Source organism: Corvus hawaiiensis, chromosome 12 (genome assembly GCF_020740725.1).
Source record: "Corvus hawaiiensis isolate bCorHaw1 chromosome 12, bCorHaw1.pri.cur, whole genome shotgun sequence".
NCBI lineage: Eukaryota > Metazoa > Chordata > Aves > Passeriformes > Corvidae > Corvus > Corvus hawaiiensis.
In genome coordinates, this window is record NC_063224.1 from 8568192 (window position 1) to 8586353 (window position 18162).

The 18162-nt window shown below is 47.2% G+C and overlaps 2 protein-coding genes across 2 annotated transcripts in view; one reads left to right on the top strand and one right to left on the bottom strand.

Moving 5' to 3' along the window:
- AMFR (autocrine motility factor receptor) overlaps positions 1–11358 on the top strand; it is a 28411-nt gene extending 17053 nt beyond the window's left edge. Inside the window, exons 10-14 of the mRNA XM_048316677.1 lie at positions 838–941; positions 2895–3029; positions 3680–3763; positions 8196–8380; positions 9838–11358. Of these exons, the coding sequence (XP_048172634.1) occupies positions 838–941; positions 2895–3029; positions 3680–3763; positions 8196–8380; positions 9838–9982 (653 nt within the window). The 3' untranslated portion in view covers positions 9983–11358. The remainder of the gene's footprint in view (positions 1–837; positions 942–2894; positions 3030–3679; positions 3764–8195; positions 8381–9837) is intronic.
- A 2127-nt stretch (positions 11359–13485) lies between these two features.
- Positions 13486–18162, bottom strand: part of GNAO1 (G protein subunit alpha o1) — a 145606-nt gene continuing 140929 nt past the window's right edge. Inside the window, exons 7-8 of the mRNA XM_048316994.1 lie at positions 17258–17411; positions 13486–15453 (exon numbers count right to left, since the gene is read on the bottom strand). Coding sequence (XP_048172951.1) covers positions 15266–15453; positions 17258–17411 — 342 coding nt within the window. The 3' untranslated portion in view covers positions 13486–15265. The remainder of the gene's footprint in view (positions 15454–17257; positions 17412–18162) is intronic.

Sequence of the window (18162 nt, forward strand, 5' to 3'; positions counted from 1 at the left end):
ACTTACATAGTGACCTTTCCTCATCTGTGCTTGTTTTGAAATCTTTGGAGACTGTGGGGGGAGAATAATGGGCAGAGAAGGGTCAGACAATTTCTAGGTACATGGCGACTGGCTGATAGCTTCTGCATGGCTTCCACTTCTGAGGTACTTTAGGTCTCCAAAGGACATTTATGTTTAGAATAACATTGTATTTTTGATGGCTGTCCCTCCCCAGTGCTTTCTGGTGACTTGGAGACCTGCAGAATTACCATGGAGATAGAAGGAGAAGTGGCATAGAGCAAAGCCTGTGTTTATTTAAGTGGCAGCACAGAAGGAGGAGGGAGCCACCCATGTGCCCTACTCTGTTGAGCTGAAGCACATGATTGCAGCAGTCACTTTCTCCAGTTACTCTGTGTCCCTTTGAAGTAATATTTCTCAGTGATTACCCATTTTGGGCCTGGATTCAGATTGCTTAGAAGCCGTCCCGTTTTTTGTAAAATTGCTGCATTTATTAATATATTCCAGAACTGGATTTGACTCTGGATTATTTTAATTTTCAATTTAATAGGAACATTAAAAGAAGAAAGCAAGGGTATGTTGTTTCTTTGATCCTTTTCCAGCCCCCACATTGTTAAACCACTATGTGACAGTGTGTTTGAAGAGAGTACTGGCAGTTACTGATTCACTCCAACCATCTCCATGTTTGGGACACCTTAGGGATAGATTGCACTGCAGAACTCCCTGCATGTACCTTGTGGAATATGAAGACTTACATTAAATACAAGTAGAAGTACTTGGCCTGCTGAGATCCTCATGTGCTTTCTTGACTTTCTTGGTTTTACCATTTCTTACTTCCAGGCTCCCGAATTGCCAGCTGGCTGCCCAGTTTTTCCGTGGAAGTGATGCACACCACCAACATCCTCGGAATTGCACAAGCCAGCAACTCCCAGCTCAATGTTATGGTAAGACTGCACCTCAGCCTTCCCATTTGTGTTGTGTAGGGGAAGGGGTTACATGGAGATGGAGAACAGAAAGGGGAAGGAAGTAGAAACAGTGGTTAGACACTAGATGAAAGCTGTTCTTCTAAGTGAGAAAAGCTTTATTTTAGTGAAGTTAGGGCTATATTTGGGTTCAAATGTGCCAGCATAAAAGAACAGTTCTGGAGGTAGGTGAATGAGGAAGAAAAATGACATGTTCTTCTGTGTAGATAGGCAGACTTTTTGTCAGCTTGCTTAGTTCAACTTCTTTAGCTCTTTTTCATTACTTCTGTGACAACTTGCAGCACCAAAGGGTGTGTAAAGAGAATTTAGCTGTTGGTCGAATAGTAACTGATCAAACTCATTCTATAGCTTTGGGTTTGTTTTTTTAATCTTTAATAGCACTAAGCTTCAAGATAGCAGTTCCAGTGTCTTACAAGTGTGAGGTGGTCTCTCTAGCACCCTCAGCTTTTGCTGATTCATGATGATGGTAGAAGTGTAGAGGATGAAATTCCAGATTTGTTGAATTCATCCATAAACACTCTAATGTACAAAAAGGAAAGGCCTCATGAGACACTTCTTTTTTTTTTGAGAAGTACTATTTCCTTTGAGTTATTCAAGCTCTACTGTATTCTGTACCATGTTAATAAATGTTCAGTGAGGTGTCTCATGAAAGTGATGGAGTTTTCAGAATATTAGGTCTTTCCCATAGCCTTTACTTCTGTTTAAACATCAGCAGGGTAAGGCCACTATCTTTTAGGGTGTTTGAAGCAGGAAGGGAGCAATAAGGTGTTGGCAGATGATTTATTAGTTAAATATGCAGGAACTCTCCATCTGAGGTCAGTTTAATTTTTCTTTTATTGGACATAGTGGCACAAATGGGCTTTTGTTAAGGATGAGTAATGGTTTTTTAGGATTGTGTATTATCAAAAGTACAGTAGCAACTTATATTAAAATGTCTACTTTAATGGAAAGGCTCAGGTTAGCAAATTATTAAAGTGTTACACATTTTTAATAGAAAGTAAGTGAAATTCTCCCTTGTGTTACTGAACAAAAACCTAGGGAAGTATTCTGAGGGGAAAGCCAGAGGCTGAAATGCTAAATCAGTTGGTTTGGTCACAAGTTAGTACAATGGAGAGTTAGGTTTGCAGTAGTTGCTTGTGTTGGAACTCACTGTCAATTGGTGTGTAGTTTTTGCTTTGCTCTCAGAACTCCTCCACCTTTCTTTTCTTATTGCTGTTCTCATTCCCCCCTGGCCCCCACAACTTTGGGCATTAGTGAAAATAGACATTTTAATATTAAATGAAATCTAGTTGTTGGTCTCTAAAAGCATATTATTTGTCTTCCCTCTTACCTTTACTTATTTAATTTGGATATTTTTTAACTAACTTGAAATTGAATTATAATTCAATGTCAGTTGTTCCCTGACAACTCAGTTTAATTTACTTGACTTTTCAGACCCTATTAAACTGGTTTGTAGGCAGGATGGCTGGAGGGAGTGGCTTATTAAAACTTGCTCCATTTGTCCTTATCGGTACCATTTTGGAACTAATCTGTCAAAAAGCAAAATTGGTTTTTTCTTCCCAGTGTTGATCTAACTTTCAGTCAGCCATGAGTTTTGCATAGAGCTTTATTTAAAAGGCTGTCATAAGAAGAGGGTTGGGAAGCCTTTGAAGCCTTTGTGCATCTACAGGCACTGTTCAGGGCCATGTGGTGTCTCCCTAGGAGCTGCAGTTTTGCTGTTGACTTCAGTGGAGGCAGCATATTGCCCTGGAAGTCAATGCCAGCATGGGTTTTCTTTCTCTTTTCCTTGTGTGTGTGAGTTTGCATATCATAAGCAGCATCTTTGAGCTGATAATATTTTTAATCTCTTTCTGTTGACATACTTATCAGTTACCTTCTATTTACTGCTGATATTGACTGTATTGCTTTCTCCAGGCCCATCAGATTCAGGAGATGTTCCCTCAGGTTCCTTATCATTTAGTTCTGCAGGATCTGCAGCTAACTCGTTCTGTAGAGATCACGACTGACAACATCCTAGAAGGGCGCATCCAGGTGCCTTTCCCCACACAGGTGAGTTATAAGACTGTGCACCTAAAATTACTTTCTTTCTTATCACAGCACTGAGCCTGTTAATAATGAGTGAGGGGAATGAAGCAAGTTGAAGCACTGGTGAATCTGGGATTTGTTTTTCCCTTTGTTTAAATCTCTGTAAATGCAGTGTATTCAGTCATGTACCAAAAATATATTGAAAATATCCTAGCTAGACAAGAGACAAATATTTGCTCAGTTAATGCAGCTCTTCCCGGTCTCTCTTGTGCAGAGCTCTTAGAACATTTCCAGTTTATTTCTCTGCTGACAGATAATTGAATTGTACCACTTAGGAAAATTTTTTGCAAAGAAAGTCGGCAAAATGATGCCTTGTTCTTAATTAGTGCCAGCAGATTTCAGTAAATCAGTCTGGGGACAATGTTTCTGTTAATAAGAATATTGAATTCAGGTTCTGTGCACATCAGATAGCACTGTTATCTGGAGTCTGCGTGTGGGGAAACAGAGAGAATTCTCTCTCAACACAGAGCATTCTGTTTATTGCTAACTTATCTGTTTCTAAATTGAACACAACGCCTGACATTGGCAGAGGGCAGAGTTTGAATGTGTTCAAAGAGCTTGGGTTTTTTTGCCATTTCCCACAGTGTTTTAAACCCATGATGTTTGCATTTCAGCGTGCAGATAGCATTAGACCTGCATTGAACAACTCTGTGGAAAGGCACAGTACTGATCAGGAGGATACTGGAACTGTCACACAGGTAATTTGGCATGAAAATGGGCAAAAAGCACAATTAGAAGCTGCATGGACTGGTAGGTGCCTGTGGTTCTGTACCAGGTCAGGTTGGTGGCAGCCCTTCCTTGCATTTCTCATCAGAGCTAACACGGTCAGGCAGATAAATCAGATATGAGTATGGTGCCTCTGTAGAGGATTAGTTGTGTGCTTTTCTTTTTCTTCCTTGAAGGAAAGTGCTCTCAAATGGTACAAAGAACAGAAGATCATCATGTCTCTTTTCATGTCTGATCAGCCCATGCCCATCTGTGGAATATGAAGAGCAGGCTGCTTTGCTCTTCCCCTTTCTCGTCTCATTCCCATTCTGTACATCTCCAAACACTTCCATTAAAAAGAGGAGTATTTCTTTTCTGGGTATAAGAATTCTTTTTGTGTTCTTGAGGAAGCACTTTAAGACACGGGGAGCTTTGGTGGAAATGGAGTGAGATAACAGCCCTTCTATATACAAAGCACAATAATGGGTTTTGCTGTTCTTCACTAAGGGCTTTACTAAGCAGCATGTGCTAGCTAAAGTGTGGCAGGGAAAAAAAATTACCCTGTGAGTAGAGTAAGATCTCATTTCACTTTTGTTTTCTCTGACTGTAATAGTGACATCCTGAGGGTTTCTGTTTTATAAATCTCCCTTTCTTCTGGCTGAGTGAATTTGTGAAGTGTGTGACTTTCTCTGCAGCCTTTAGTGACCTGAATACCCAACCTGTTACTACCTGGAATTCAACTGTGGCAGTTCCCTTGTTAGCAGGTTGCAAAACAAAACAACCTTTGATTTGGTTTGATTATGCAGTTGAGGCTGAGGAAGAGGTGGTAGCGATGGTACAGGTATTTGGTAAGAGCCTGGGGTAGCAGCTACAGAACTGCAGGAATGAAAATCTTGGTCTGGATCAAGCATTTTTTGGTTACTTTGAAGGTTTTAGAGGCATTTGCCCTGCTCTTTAATGAGAGAAACCTCTCTTGGTACAAATGGTATCTAACTAGTTATCCTTAGCTTGGTTCTGGTTTCAAATTCCACTTTGAATGATTGTGTTGCTGTTCATGTTTCTTCTCTCCTGCCTGGCACTGCCTGTATTTCTGTCCTTCCTTCTACAGAACCTGAAAAACCTGGGAGTGGTGTTCATACATGACAGCACTGAGCATGTGCTCTCTAACAGAGATGCCTTTTTGCTTTGCAGTGCTGCTGAGCACTGCTCAGGTGGTATGTTTTGGCTGGAGTGAATGGTGGTTTGGATGGAGAACCTGTTTTTACCGTGTAGGATAGCACAGAGATGGCCTAGAGACAGTGGAACAGTTGTGAATACCCCACAGTTTAGTCGGGCTGCTGCTGGCTGCTTGTGTAGGATAAACTGGTGGCCCCTGTGTGGGTTTTCCTGGATGGATATGTGCTGTACCAAATGGGAATCACAGGCATGAGCTGAAGTGGGAGACTGAGACTGCTATGCATAGAGAGAAACGTGCTGCTGGGTAGTGTTGTGGAAGCTGGAAGGTGCTGCTCTCCTCTTCCTGCCTCAGAAATGCTTTGTGCATTTAGTGTTAGCTTAGGCTGCCTTGGGACAAGCTGCACACCCTTGTTACAGAGCTCAAGAGTTCTACCAAGGAGTCTTAGTTAACTCCTTGCTGTTGAGAGTATTTCTGTTGTGGAGAGGAGCCTTGGGAGCCTCCTGCTCTGGGAACCTCCTGTCACTTTGGTGTTATTGATTTTGATTTTAATTTGTAACCAAATGCCTGGTGTATCTCTTTCTGCTTGCCAGAATAATCTGTTGCTGTAGTCAGTCAAAGGCTTGTCTGTGAGAAAAGGGCAAGCAGCAAACAAGCTACTTCAGCAGGGTGCGCTGGAGTTTTGAGAATCTTTTTAAAGGCAAATGGGAAGGGACATAAGAAGTTGCCATCATCTCCTCTGAGTGTGACTTGAATTTCTAGATTATGGATAGATAGACCTTGACACCTTATGACACAGTCTCTGAGAGAGACCGTGAAAACCCCAGTTCCTTTGTGCTGCAGCCTTAGGGTACGTCTTACAAGCATTCTACCTGGTTTTTTTTTTTTAATCAGCATACCCACTGGGAATCTTTGTAGATCTCCAACAGCAAGTGGAGATCAAAAACCATCAGTTCTGCTTGTTGGAAACAACACTTCTTAGGGCAGCTGAGACACTCAAATAAAAGAACCCTTCTTCACGAGTAGTGTTGGTTTTCCTAGTGCCTTATGTCATATTTTGGCTTCATTCTACTTGGAGTTCAAAGGTCTTAAGATACAGATAATGGCTGATATTTTTTTTTTCCCTGATTGTAGCTTGTTGTTTTGGGGTGTAAGTGCTGATATAATGTAATAGCAGTTGAGAGGCATCTCTGAGCACCATCATGGTATAAATCATGTTACAGGTTTGTGAGATAATGCTCTAAATACTGACAGCCCCTATCAGTCCTGGCCTGTACCATTAGTGGGACACTGTGCATGTGCTTCTCTCCAGCTGTGCATTGGAATGCTGATGCTTCCAGTGATGTGCATAATGCTCTGCCTCCTCTCCATTCCTACGCTACATGCCCTCCCTTGCTTAAGTACTTGGTGGCTATTTAGAGACACTTCTGAGGCATCCCATGGCCTTCATGAAACTTTTTCTCTTGGAGCCTGAAAGAGGAATAGTTTTGTAGTATACGGGCTTCTGCATCTGTGATCTGCTGCATTACTGAGGCTTGTCATAATCTTTACTGCAATTAGCTGTGATAGTTTTGTCTCTAAAACCTCCTTGGTAACTGTTCCTGTGCTCAGATAGATGATTGGGCTCTGGGTATTGATTTTTGAATCTTTGTAACCTTATGAAAAACTCCCAAACCTTAGGTGAGACAACTTGTATCTTCTGATACTAATGGCCCAGGGGGAGAAACAAGTGAAGATCACTGTCTGAACATTGACTACAATGAGTGGGCTCCTCTCCGCTTCCCGCAGCAGAGCTTCCCTTTTCCCTGCCCACCTATGTGGTAATCAGAAGCAGCAGTTGAGTTGCTCCATACCTGTTCCACTGGGTCTGCCAAGGTCATCTTGGCCCCAGGTACAATCCATGGGATCATTCTATGGGGCTATCCCTCCCTCCTTAGGGATGTGGCAGTGCTTTGAGGCAGTCCAGTGGTGCCCTCACATGTTACAGAAGGGACCCCAACACCCACGTTATCCCAGTGCATTCGTGTGTGTGGTGCTGGAGCCACTTGGTAAATTCCAGCAGTGGAGTTTTTGCTGAGAGATGCTGAACACCCATACTTGTGTTTGAGGTTGCAGTGTCCATAATATGCTGACTTGGGCTCTGGGATTCCTGCTTGGGTCACCTACCTAATGGGAAGTGACATTTGTCTTGGTGTTTGCTCTCTGAAGGCGTTGTGTCGGGGAGATGGCGTTACTGGCCTGTCTCTAGGGCTTTGGGATGACTCAACTTGTTTTGCACATCAGCTGCCTAAGCCTGTGTGTTGTACTGTGATGCTGCTGCGACCGGCCTGTTGGGGCTGGAGCAGCAATCCCATGGAATCGGCCATCTCAGCTCCTCAGCAGCGCTGCCAAAGGCCCAAAACCAGGCTGCAGGGGCTGACTTGGCCAGTACTTCTCTGGAGCATCCCACTTGCTTGAGTCATCTTCTGGGGTACCAGATGATGGCTACACCCTTCAGCCCTTCATGAGGTGATTTGTTTTGTGATGCCACCACGCTTGGTTATTGCCGTGGCTCTGCATCGCGGGGCTGATCTGATCCTGTCTGACAGGGTGTGATCAGGATGTGCTGTTTCACCTCAGCTGCTGTACCCAGAGCCATCATCCATCAGCTCAGTTTTCGGGTTAGTGTTATCAGCTGGCTGTCAGGGAGGAGAGGTACCATGTGGGGGCTGCCAGCTCCTCTCTTGGCACACTGTGCTTGGGACAGTTGCCAGCCTTGCTCCAGCAGTCTAAAACAGGATAATTTGGGTGCTGCAGAACCCAGTGAACCAAAGCCTCATAAATTCCCTTCTTGAGCACAAATGATCTTTGCAAATACATTTGTTATTCTTTCCTTAGTACGTGGATTTCTGCTTTTTCAACTCTTTACTGTTGCATCACTTGTCAAGTCAGCTGCAGAATCTGACTTTCAAATGCCCCATTTTCAGAGAGCATTAATTATGAGTAATTAATGTTTGTCTTTGACATTACTTTCAAACATGGCATAAAAGATACAGCGTTATAGGATACAGGATCTTTGAGCATGGTTTGAAATATCTTTGTTCTGTTTTTTGGCTGGGCTTTTCAAAGGAAACCGAGGGAATTGAGTACAGCAGGTGAGACTCTGGTTTCTTCCAGTGCCTCAGAAAATGACAGTTCTTTGTAGTTTGTTGTTTTGATGCAAAGAAGCCCAAATTTTCCAAAGACTTATTCCTTATTTCCTTTTCTCTTAGACGGAGAGAGTGCCACTTGAACTGAACTCCAGACTGGAAGAAATGGTGGAATTCAGTGAAATGGATGCAGAACCTAATGAAGCAGAAGATTTTGAGGCCAGGGGAAGTCGCTTTTCCAAGTCAGCTGACGAAAGGCAGCGTATGTTGGTTCAGCGGAAGGAGGACTTGTTGCAACAAGCTCGAAAGTATGTTCCTTCCTGAAACGCCAGCCTGGCCACTCAGGTGGAGTCCCCCAGAATGGGTTTCAAATGGATTAAGACCACTGAGAGCCTGGGTTGATGGGAAAAGCAGTAAAAGGAATGAATACATCTGCCACAGCAGGCTCAGGATGCTGTTTGACACTGCTAACTAAACCCAACTCTGAAATAGCATCATGTGTCCCAGCACGCACACAGCTTCCTGTGCAGTTGATCCAAAGCTCTTTGAAATCAAAGGCTGATTTTTCCAGCTTCAGTGGGCTTTGGTCTGAGCATTTACTGAGAGCAGGTTACTTGGGCTGAGTCCTGTAGTAATATTTAGTTCCGCTCCTGGCACAGGTGTCAGCCCTCACTGCCTGTGCTCTTACAGCTGAAATTCCTGTCAGGCACCACTTTTTCCAAATAGAGAGCCCAGAGCAGCACAGATCTGACAGGTGACCCTGTCTAGACCTCACCAGAGGAGCTCAGCACCAGCCAGTCAGCACTGCTGAAGAGAGAGGGACCAACTTGAACTGTTTCTTTTAGCCCAAGCAGTAGCAGCTGTTACAGGTAGAATTCAACTTTTTTACTGGTACTCCAGTTATGTTGGTGGACTCTACTAGCACCCAGTTGCTGATTAATCAGAGAAGGAAAAGCACTTTAGTGATGTAGAAAACACTTCATAGTGTTAACAAGTGTTTTCCCTTCCTTTGTATCACAGGGATACTGCTGAGGAGGTCTACAACAACCCCACTGAGTTCCAGGTCCTTTGGTGTTGTCAGGCTACTGCTGCTCCTTTTCCATATTGAAATGCCTTATAAATACCTGGGGCCGTGACACCTTTTATAAGTCTGTAAACAGACTTGCTCCTAGACTAAATTTTTCCTTGATGTTTGAAAAAATGTCTTTTAGGGAGACAGAGTATTTTTGACTTTCTGGCTTACTGGTTTGAAGAGCTGTTGAATTTCAAACTACCGTTTTTTCCCATTAAAGTGTAAAAATTTACTGGGATTTTTAACTCTGGCAGCAACTTCCTTGTCCTCTGGCCCTACCTTGCACTGTGCAGCCCCTAGTGCCCCTTCTGTCATGGGCTTACTCCCTGTCATCAGGGAGTGCCTTCTTGTAGGCAGAGCCAGAGGCTGAGGAGTGGAGTAACAGGAACAGAGGGAGTCGTAACTCACCTGCTGTGAATGGCTTCGAGTTGAGGGGACAGGCCTGACCTTTAGAACTGGCTCCTTCCCACAGGCACAAGGATCTTGCACAAAACCTAAGAGCTCCTGCCAACTCTGCAGAGCCTATTGTAGGTGATGTGGGCTTTTTTTAGGAGCACATAGCTCATGTGCACGTTTATTGAGGCATTTTCCTGCTAGTTTGCCTTCCAGCCCTCCCTGACTGCAGGGATGCATTTTTCAGAGCCAGAATGAGGTGGGTTCTGCTCACTCATCTTTTCCTTTTTCCCCCCTCAGGCGTTACTTAAACAAAACCTCCGATGAGGAGCTGAGCACAGAGAAGCCTTTGCCCGAGGGAGCGACGGCCGATGCCGTCACCCTGCGCCGCAGGACCCTCGCTGCCGCTGCTGAACGGAGACTTCAGATGCAGCAAAACTCTTAGCACTTGCTGCCCCTCCTTCCTCCTCCTCGTGAGCAACGTTGAATAAATTAATTAAATACAAAAAACCCTGCGCTTTCTATACCAGCAGGAAAGTGTCTCTTCAGAGTTCAGCTGGCTGTGCTGCCGAGTGAGCTGGCTGCCTCTCTGCTGTATAAAGCATGTGGTCTAATAATGTTTGGACAGCTGACAAATTAACCTTTTTTGTAATATTTTCTATGTGACGTTGATCCTCTCCACAACAAAAGGCAATTTCTAAACCACGGGCATGATTTCTGCAGCTGGCATGAGCTATGGGGCTGACTGCACAGCAGAGGCTGGGGGAAGTGTGTTCTGAGGTAGCTGTGGGTGCAGGTCACGGAGTGCACGGGTATGTTCTGCTCGAGATCAGGGGCAGTTACTCCGAGGGAAGGAAGCTTAGAAGCTTGCAGCAAGCCCTGTGTTAGATGAGCAGGCTGCTCAGTCCCTGTTCCTACAGCAGCCAAGGGTGTTATGTAGGGCGGCTTGAAGGGCTGGGGTAGCATCGCTGGGAGGTTCTTACACTGGATGAAGTTGTCTGGCTACACAACACAGGAAAACCTGAATTCATGAATTGTGCAGCAAAGCGCTGATTCACGCCGATTCCAGCATGAAATAGTTCACTGTTGCTGGGCTCTTCTGCACTGGCAGAGGTCTGGTTCTGTTCATCCCCAAGGCTGCACTTTTCCTTTGCCTTTTATGTCCAGAAACAAGCGAGGGACAGAGGGGGATCGAGTGAAGAAGAGGGACCTAAGGCGAGGTTACATTGTTGCCATGAGCTGGGGGAGTTGAAAGTAAAACCTGCCTGTCCTGGACTCCAGTGCAACACTGATGAGATGGTGCGGAGATTGCTCCAATATCTTGCTTTTTATTTCATTTTTAACCCCACAACCTCACCATGAAAGACTGGAGGAATGGGGGCAGCTGGACCTTTGCTGGCTGCAGCCCAACCTGCTAACATGGATTTTCTTAAGAACTTTTGAGATCCCCTTGGCGCTGCCGCCGCTAGCTTACATAGTTGAATTTTACATGGCAGTGACTTAATTTTTAAACTTCTGAAGAATGAGTTCTAGTTTCACCGTCCTTTAGAAGGAGCCCAGTATTATCTAGAATTGTTGGTAACTTTTTTTACTGTTGGTTTTTAGGTGAAGGTGAATTTAATGAGAGGAATTGCATCAATGTTTAGGTGAAAATAATTTATTTCAATAAAACTCTTTGGGAAGCCTTACCTTGCAATGCTATTAGTAAACCTCAAAAAATTTTTTTGAGATCTTTGGTTTTGCCTAGAACATAGCTGTTTTGTTTTTATTGTTAAAAAAACCCCAACCAAACAAAAATAAAACCTTGATCAGTGTTGGAAATTGTTTGTAAATTTCTGTAGTGTGATTTCTCATGTTCCTGGTGTGTGTTTGGTCTGTAAATGGGGCATCTGCACTTTGGTCCCTGTCGGTTCCCCCTTTCCATCCGATGAGAGGGAGCACAAGCACCTGACACTGGGTTTGGGAACATTCTCCCAGGCCTCTGGTTGCAGGGTAGTAATTGCTACTGGAATTTGGCTGTGCTGTGAACAGGGAAATGACAGAGAAACAGTGTCTCAAGGGACTGAAAATCAGGTGGGTTTTGAGCTGTCTGGCAGTGTGTGGACAGATGAGAGCTATTGTTCGTGTGAGCAATGCAGAGTTTGGGTTGTGATCCAGGCAGCAGAGTCGATGTTCCTCTGAGAGTGCAGAAAACAGCACAGAAATCCTCGAGGGCTCTGGGTATCCATGAGTTCCTCCTCCTTGCTGCATTTCTGGGAGATATTTTACCTGATGAGGCACTTTGTACATGATGAGGCAGAATGATCCCAGCTCCCTCTTGGCAGAGGGGGTGCCTGCAGCCAGGATGGGTTTTGACCTGTCTGTGGGCAATGCCCACCACTTTGGCCTGTTCTCTCCAACCCCACCCACCTTCAGGGCAGGAGTGCTCTGCCCTGGAGCAGTTTCCTGCCCGCTCCTCAGACACAGAAGCTGAGGAGTTCCTGGTTCCCCAGGGCTTGGCTGGCAACACCAGCGGTGCATGAGCCACCTCCTCCTCCTCCTGGTGCTCTGGGAGCTGTGACATCCTGCCCCCCTCAATTTCACTGCTGCAAAAAAGGTGCCTGGGAAGATACCGGCAAAGCAGCTCTCCCCAGCCCTCCCTGCCTGCTGCAGGACCCTGCTGTGGAATCCAGTTCTTCTGCCAGCAGCAGATCCGTGGGGAAGGAGAGGGTGCCATGAGCCTGTCCCTGCCAGAGGTCCTGCAGTTCCTCGGGCTGCAGCAGAGATGAGAGAAGGAGCTTCCCGGTGTCCGTGAGAAGAGGAAGGTTCCTGGAGCTCCACCAGGGAGGGTGGGGGTGTTTCAGAGACTGGGGATGTTCTTTCCGGACTTCTGTTGCGCTCCTGACTTTTCCCGGCAGCTCCCTGAGGAGCGGACCCTGGCCAGCCGCTGGATGGCACCTTTGCCTGCGGCAGCGCTGCACAATGACCTACTTGAGCCATGAAAGGCTGGTTTGTGCAGAGGAGCACAGGACCAGTGGTGGCCTCTTGGCTGGCTCTGCCTCCCTGGAAAGGGAGGTCATCTGAGGAGAGGCCTGATCGACTTTCGCAGTGCCAGCATACGCCTCTGGTCGCTGTAAACAGCAGGAACCTTGGAAAGGCCGTGTTGGTCAGGAGCCGCTGCTGCATGCTGGAGTCTCTGCCACCCACCCTTCCCTCCTCGGGGCTGCGCAGGGGACACGCCAGGGGTGGCACAGGGGGCTCCTGGATGCTTGGGTCACCTTCTCTATGGCTCCATCCCCGGGCGGTGCCGCGGGGTTTGGAAGCGTTCCCGTGGTACGGGAGGGGATGTCAAATGTGGTGCCCAGCCCCAGCCCCGTGCCCGGCAGTGCCGGCGCTGTGCCCAGGGCCGGGGTCTCTCCAAGTGTCCCACCTGTGGTCACGGTGCCCAGAGCTGGCATGCACAGGAGCTGGGAACCTGGGACGAAGGAGAATGCAGGAAAAACCCAAACTGTGGAGAAAACCCCCAACCCCCAAAAAATCCAAACAAACCCAGAATCGCTTGAGCAGCAGGGAGAAAACCTCAACTTTCTTGAAGAACCTTCCTCTATATCTTAAGGGGAAAAGCTTTAATATTGTGAGATTTGTGATGTTGCCACAAATGAAGGACTCACCCTGTTGATTAGCTTTGCACTCCCCGAAGAAATAAAAATATTTTCTTGCCTGGGGAGGTCTTTGGGGGGGCCTTTTGCTCACAGTGATGTTCTGAAGCACCAAAGCCCTTCCACACACTGCTTTCCCAGAATTTACAATCAGTAGTTACACCAATCCATAGTTCCCTTCTCCCTCTGCTACCAGCAGCAAATCCCCCCAAATGTGATTTTTGGTATTTTTTCTTCCTCCTTTTGGAAGGAGGCAGGCGGGCGCGGGGGGAAAGAAGGAGGCGGAGGCGTGGGAGGGGAGAGCCCAGGGTACAGACAAACATTCTCTTTATTGAGCTACACATGAATTTTTCCATTAGTCAGAGAAAGAGATTGGCAGTGTGTAATATATCACAGAAACCTCACTGATTGGTAATAGAAAGGCTTAGAAAGACCTGGCGCTTTTTATATATATATATATATAATATCTTTTTTTAAGTTTCCTCTTTATTTATTCATTTTCTTTTGAACAGGTGTGACTGCTCTTCTTCAGCAAAGGTAACTCGTAAAAGTGAAACCGTGAAGACGTCTGGTTACTAATCAAAGTAGAAATGACGAGGGATTGGTCATGAAAACGGTGGCTTCCATGTAAACACTACATTCGATTTTTGTTGTTGTTTTTTTTTTATTTTTTTTAATTATTTTTTGTGGTTTTGTGTGTGTTTTTTAAAATTTTTAAATTATTTTCATTCTTGCTTTTTTTTTAAGTTTGCTTTTTAAAGTTTTTTTTTCTTTTTTTTTTCCTTTTTACTTATTTTGCAGCACAAACATCCCCACATGAGAGAGAAAACACCATTCACTAAAAGGGAAAGAGGACTGGGGCAGGAGAGGGGAAGAGAAAAGCAGCACAAAAAAGCATTCACTGGAAAGAGTTAAAAATAATTAATAAAAACAAAACGAAAACAAAAAAAATACTCTAAACAAAAAATAAAATAATATATATATATCTGTATAGCCCTCCCTGATGTCCCTGGTCGACCCTGAAGGGGAGGTGAGGGGGGACTCTGGTTGGGGGGGGGCCAAGCTGTGCTTTTGGATACGGACCTGGAGAGTGAGCAGTGACCAGGAGCAGGGAGTTGTTAAACCAGGAGGGAGGGAAAAAATGGGAAAAACCCACCGGCTCTGTCTGGTGAGGGCTTTGGCCTGAATTGCTGTGGGAATTCAAAAAATCTGACCTAACCCCCCTGAAACCCTGGGAAGAGAGCAGGAGGAGGATGCCCCCACTGCAGCCTTCCCCCCAAACAGCCAGGGTGGGAAATGGGAGGAGACCTGCTTGTTGCTGCCGTTGTTTCCCTTTTTAGCTGTGACATGTGGCCGGGGGCAGTTTTCAATTTTTTCCCTCCTTCTTTAAAAAAACCCCAACCAAACAAAAAAACCAAAAACCTTTTTTTGTTTCTGAAGGTGGCAGTGTGGCCGGGAGCAGGCAGGGACAGCCCGGCCTTGCCCATGCTGGAAAAAAAAAATTAACCAAAATAATAATAATTTTAAAAAGCCAACCCACAATAATGAATTTTAATAATCATAATTAGAAAATAGCAGCCCATGGTCAAATAACTGCCGGGAAGAGAAGCCCCTGCCCAGGGTGACCCCGGGCAATGCCCTTTCCCCCCTCTCCCTGCCTGGTACCGGGGGAGCTGTTGGAATGGTGGGGTCGGGCAGAGCCCCCCTGGTCCCCGGGGTGTCCCCAGGCTGGGACACCGGGGGCCGGAGTGAGGAGCCTGATGGGGAAAGGGGGTTCAAAAAAACAAACTAAAAAGGTGGGTGTGGATTTTTTTTATATATATATATACGTATATATATAATTTTTCCTTATGCCTTTTTATTTACCAACTTGCATGATTATGATGACAATTTTTTTTTCTCTCCATCAATCTGTTTTTTCGTTTCTTTTTTTTTTTTTTTCCCCCGCGCATGTGTGTGTCTGTGTATGTCTGTGTGTGGTTGCGTTGGGGGTTGTTGTTTTTTTTTTTTTTTTCTCTGTTATTTTTATGTTTCTTTTCTCTCCTGGCGCCGGGATCGCCACCCAAGCAGTCGCTGTGCGCCGGGGGGGGTCAGTACAAGCCGCAGCCCCGCAGGTTGTTGGCAATGATGATGTCGGTGACGGCGTCAAAAACCACCTGGATGTTGTTCGTGTCTGTGGCACACGTCATGTGGCAGTAAATCTCCTTGTTGGGGGAGCGGTTTTTGCTCTCGAATTGTGCTTGGATGTAGGCGGCCGCGTCCTCGTAGGTGTTGGGACCTGCGGGCACAGGCGGGGGTGCAGAGCGGGGCTGTCAGGGCTGAGGGCCACCACCACCCCCCGCCACACCCGGCCCCATGCTGCTTGCCAAGTGCTTTAATTGTAACACAAACAGGCAAACCTATTTATTTTAACCGCCCCCTTCAGGGTCCATTTAACCCTTTTCCCTCCCATCTCCCTCCTTTCCACCCCCACTACCCTTTTGCTCCCCCTCTGCCCCATTTCCCCCTAAAACACATCACACCTGGGCCCCGTCGAGGGCTCCTCCTTCCCCAGGTGCTGCTGCTTTGCCCGCTCCGCCCTCTCCCCTTTTTCCCTGCAGGAAGGGCAGGGTTCCCCAGCTGCGCCCGGCCGGGCTGTGCCTGAGGGATGTTCCCGTGGCAGCACCGGTGAGTCCCCGCGGCGCGCCCCGACAGCGCCCAGCGCCGGGGGGGGAGAAGGCCGGGGGGCCTGGTGGCCCCCCGGCCGGGCAGGCAGGGGGAGGGATGGCCGAGAGAGTTGGTGGCCACCCCAGCGTCACCCATGGACGCTGGCTGTACCCCCTTGGTGGGGCTGAGCTCCTCTGTGCCCCACCTGGGGTGGGTGGGGGTCTCACCCTGGGCACTGGAGTGGGCGAGGGGTGGTGGTGTTCCAGGAGCCGTCTGGGGACACACGTGTTGCCTGCGGGTTCGGTGACGGGGAGGTTTGCTTTGGGAAGGTGGGCTGGAGAGGCGCCAGATGTTTGAGCCGAAAAATGCGCGTTATTGCATTAAGCCGCTTAGGGCAGCGAGAGAGGCTGTGCTGGCCCCTCGTGGGAAGCCACAAAGCTGAGTTATGCCCCTGAAATCGCCTTTGCAAGAGCTGCTATTATCTGGAGATTTATTTTCCTTTTCCAGCTTGCTGGTTCCCCTTGTTCCTGATGCAGTGGGTGGCTGAAGGAGAGGGAAGGTGGGCAGGTGCCACCGGGCTGTGCCTCTCCACAGGGTAGCCTGGCATGTGCCATACAGCTGCACATGGGATAGTCTGGTTTGCTCTACCAGGTGGTTGTGAGAAAAGTGCTGGTCCCTTCATGGTGGAGAAGCCTAAATGCCTCTGGTGGAAATGGTGGTGCACTTATGCTGTAGGGGAATGGGTGCCATCTTGCTGGGGGACTCCCTTGTCCCCAGAGTTTGGTATCCAGGATAGGTGGAATAGTTCAGAGATATCTCAGTATCTGTAGGGGATGCTGGAGTCTGAATTTAAATGGGCTTTTTTTCTTTCCCTTAGAGAAATCCAGAGTATCTATCCTTGCTCATCTTCTTGGTTATTTATCCTTTTCTCTAGGCCATGTTGGTTTCACTACAAAATGGATGATTCTCTTGTGGTTCCACAGATTCCTGCTGTAAAGGGGCTCTTTTCTCCTCCAGCCATACCCAGCGTGAAGGCACTCCTGGGAGGATGCAGCCTGGAGGACCACGTGTCTTGGCTCCTCTTGCAGGAGCTTCTCAGGAACCACCAGCAAACAGGATGGCTCCAGTGGTGGCCACTCAGCTCCTGCCAAGGCTTCTTCTTTCCACAGCTCCCTGTGCCCAGGCTCATTTCAGCTCATCTCCATTTGTCTGGACCCCCTCTCTGTCCCACCAGCTGCTTGTGCACCTTTGCCTCAAGAACTGCCCCACCCAGGACACAGTCCCAGCCCATGAGTGGGGTGCTGGAGCTGCATCACAGCTCGTGAAGGTGGGCAGTGCTTCTGCCCCCTTCTAAAGGCACTCTGTCCCCTCTGTCCCCCCAGCCCCTGTGGTGCAAGGTGGGCCTGTGGCTGTGCTGTGTCGGCCCCAGCACCTACCTGTGTACTCTGGGAAGCAGATGGTCAGAGGTGACTTCTTGATCTTCTCAGCAAATAGGTCTTTCTTGTTGAGGAAGAGAATGATGGAGGTATCGATGAAGAATTTGTTGTTACAGATGGAGTCGAAGAGCATGAGAGATTCGTGCATGCGGTTCTGCAAAGGGGAGCACAGAGGGAGGAGAGGGGAGAGAAGAAGGCAAAGACAGAGTTAGAGGAGAGGAGAATATTTCTGTGAATTGAAAGTTAGAAAGCAAAACAAAATCTCTATAGTAAGACAGTGGTAAATGTGAGTTGGTTACAAAGGTGGGGGAAATGGGGTATTGCCCTCCTCTTGGGCTGGAGGCCAGGGCAGATGTGGGGCTGCAGCTGATTCTCCCCCACATCCCTGTGGGGCCAGTCTGGCAGGGCAGACACTTGCAACCTCAAGGAAGAACAGGAAAAAGTTAATTTGCTCCTCTCCTGCCTCACCAAAGGAGTAGGGAAGGGGCTCTGTCTCTCTTCAGGGACTGGGTGCCCCTGAAGAATCCTTTGGAGAGCCCAAATAAAGGGTGGACAGACAGCATCAGCCAGCAGCTTGGACACACTGGGCATAGGGACTGGGATGGAGGGGGCTTTGGCCATCCCAGGGTGGTCCTATGGACCTGCCTGGAAGGGTACTTGGCACTGAGTGGTGCCACTGTAGCAAGACTAGTGCCAAGGAATTGCCCAGAGGTAGGAGCAGGTCCTGTCCCTGGAAAAATCTTCAGCACAGCTTTGAAAATACCAGTGGTGACTGGGTTGCTCTTAAGAAACCCCATGGAGGTAACCAGTACAGGTGCCTCTGCCAGCTCTTGTGAGTGTTCTGGGCTTGCAGATTGCTCCAGGGAGATTTTAAATTTGGAAAGGCTTTGGTAGGAGCATAAGGG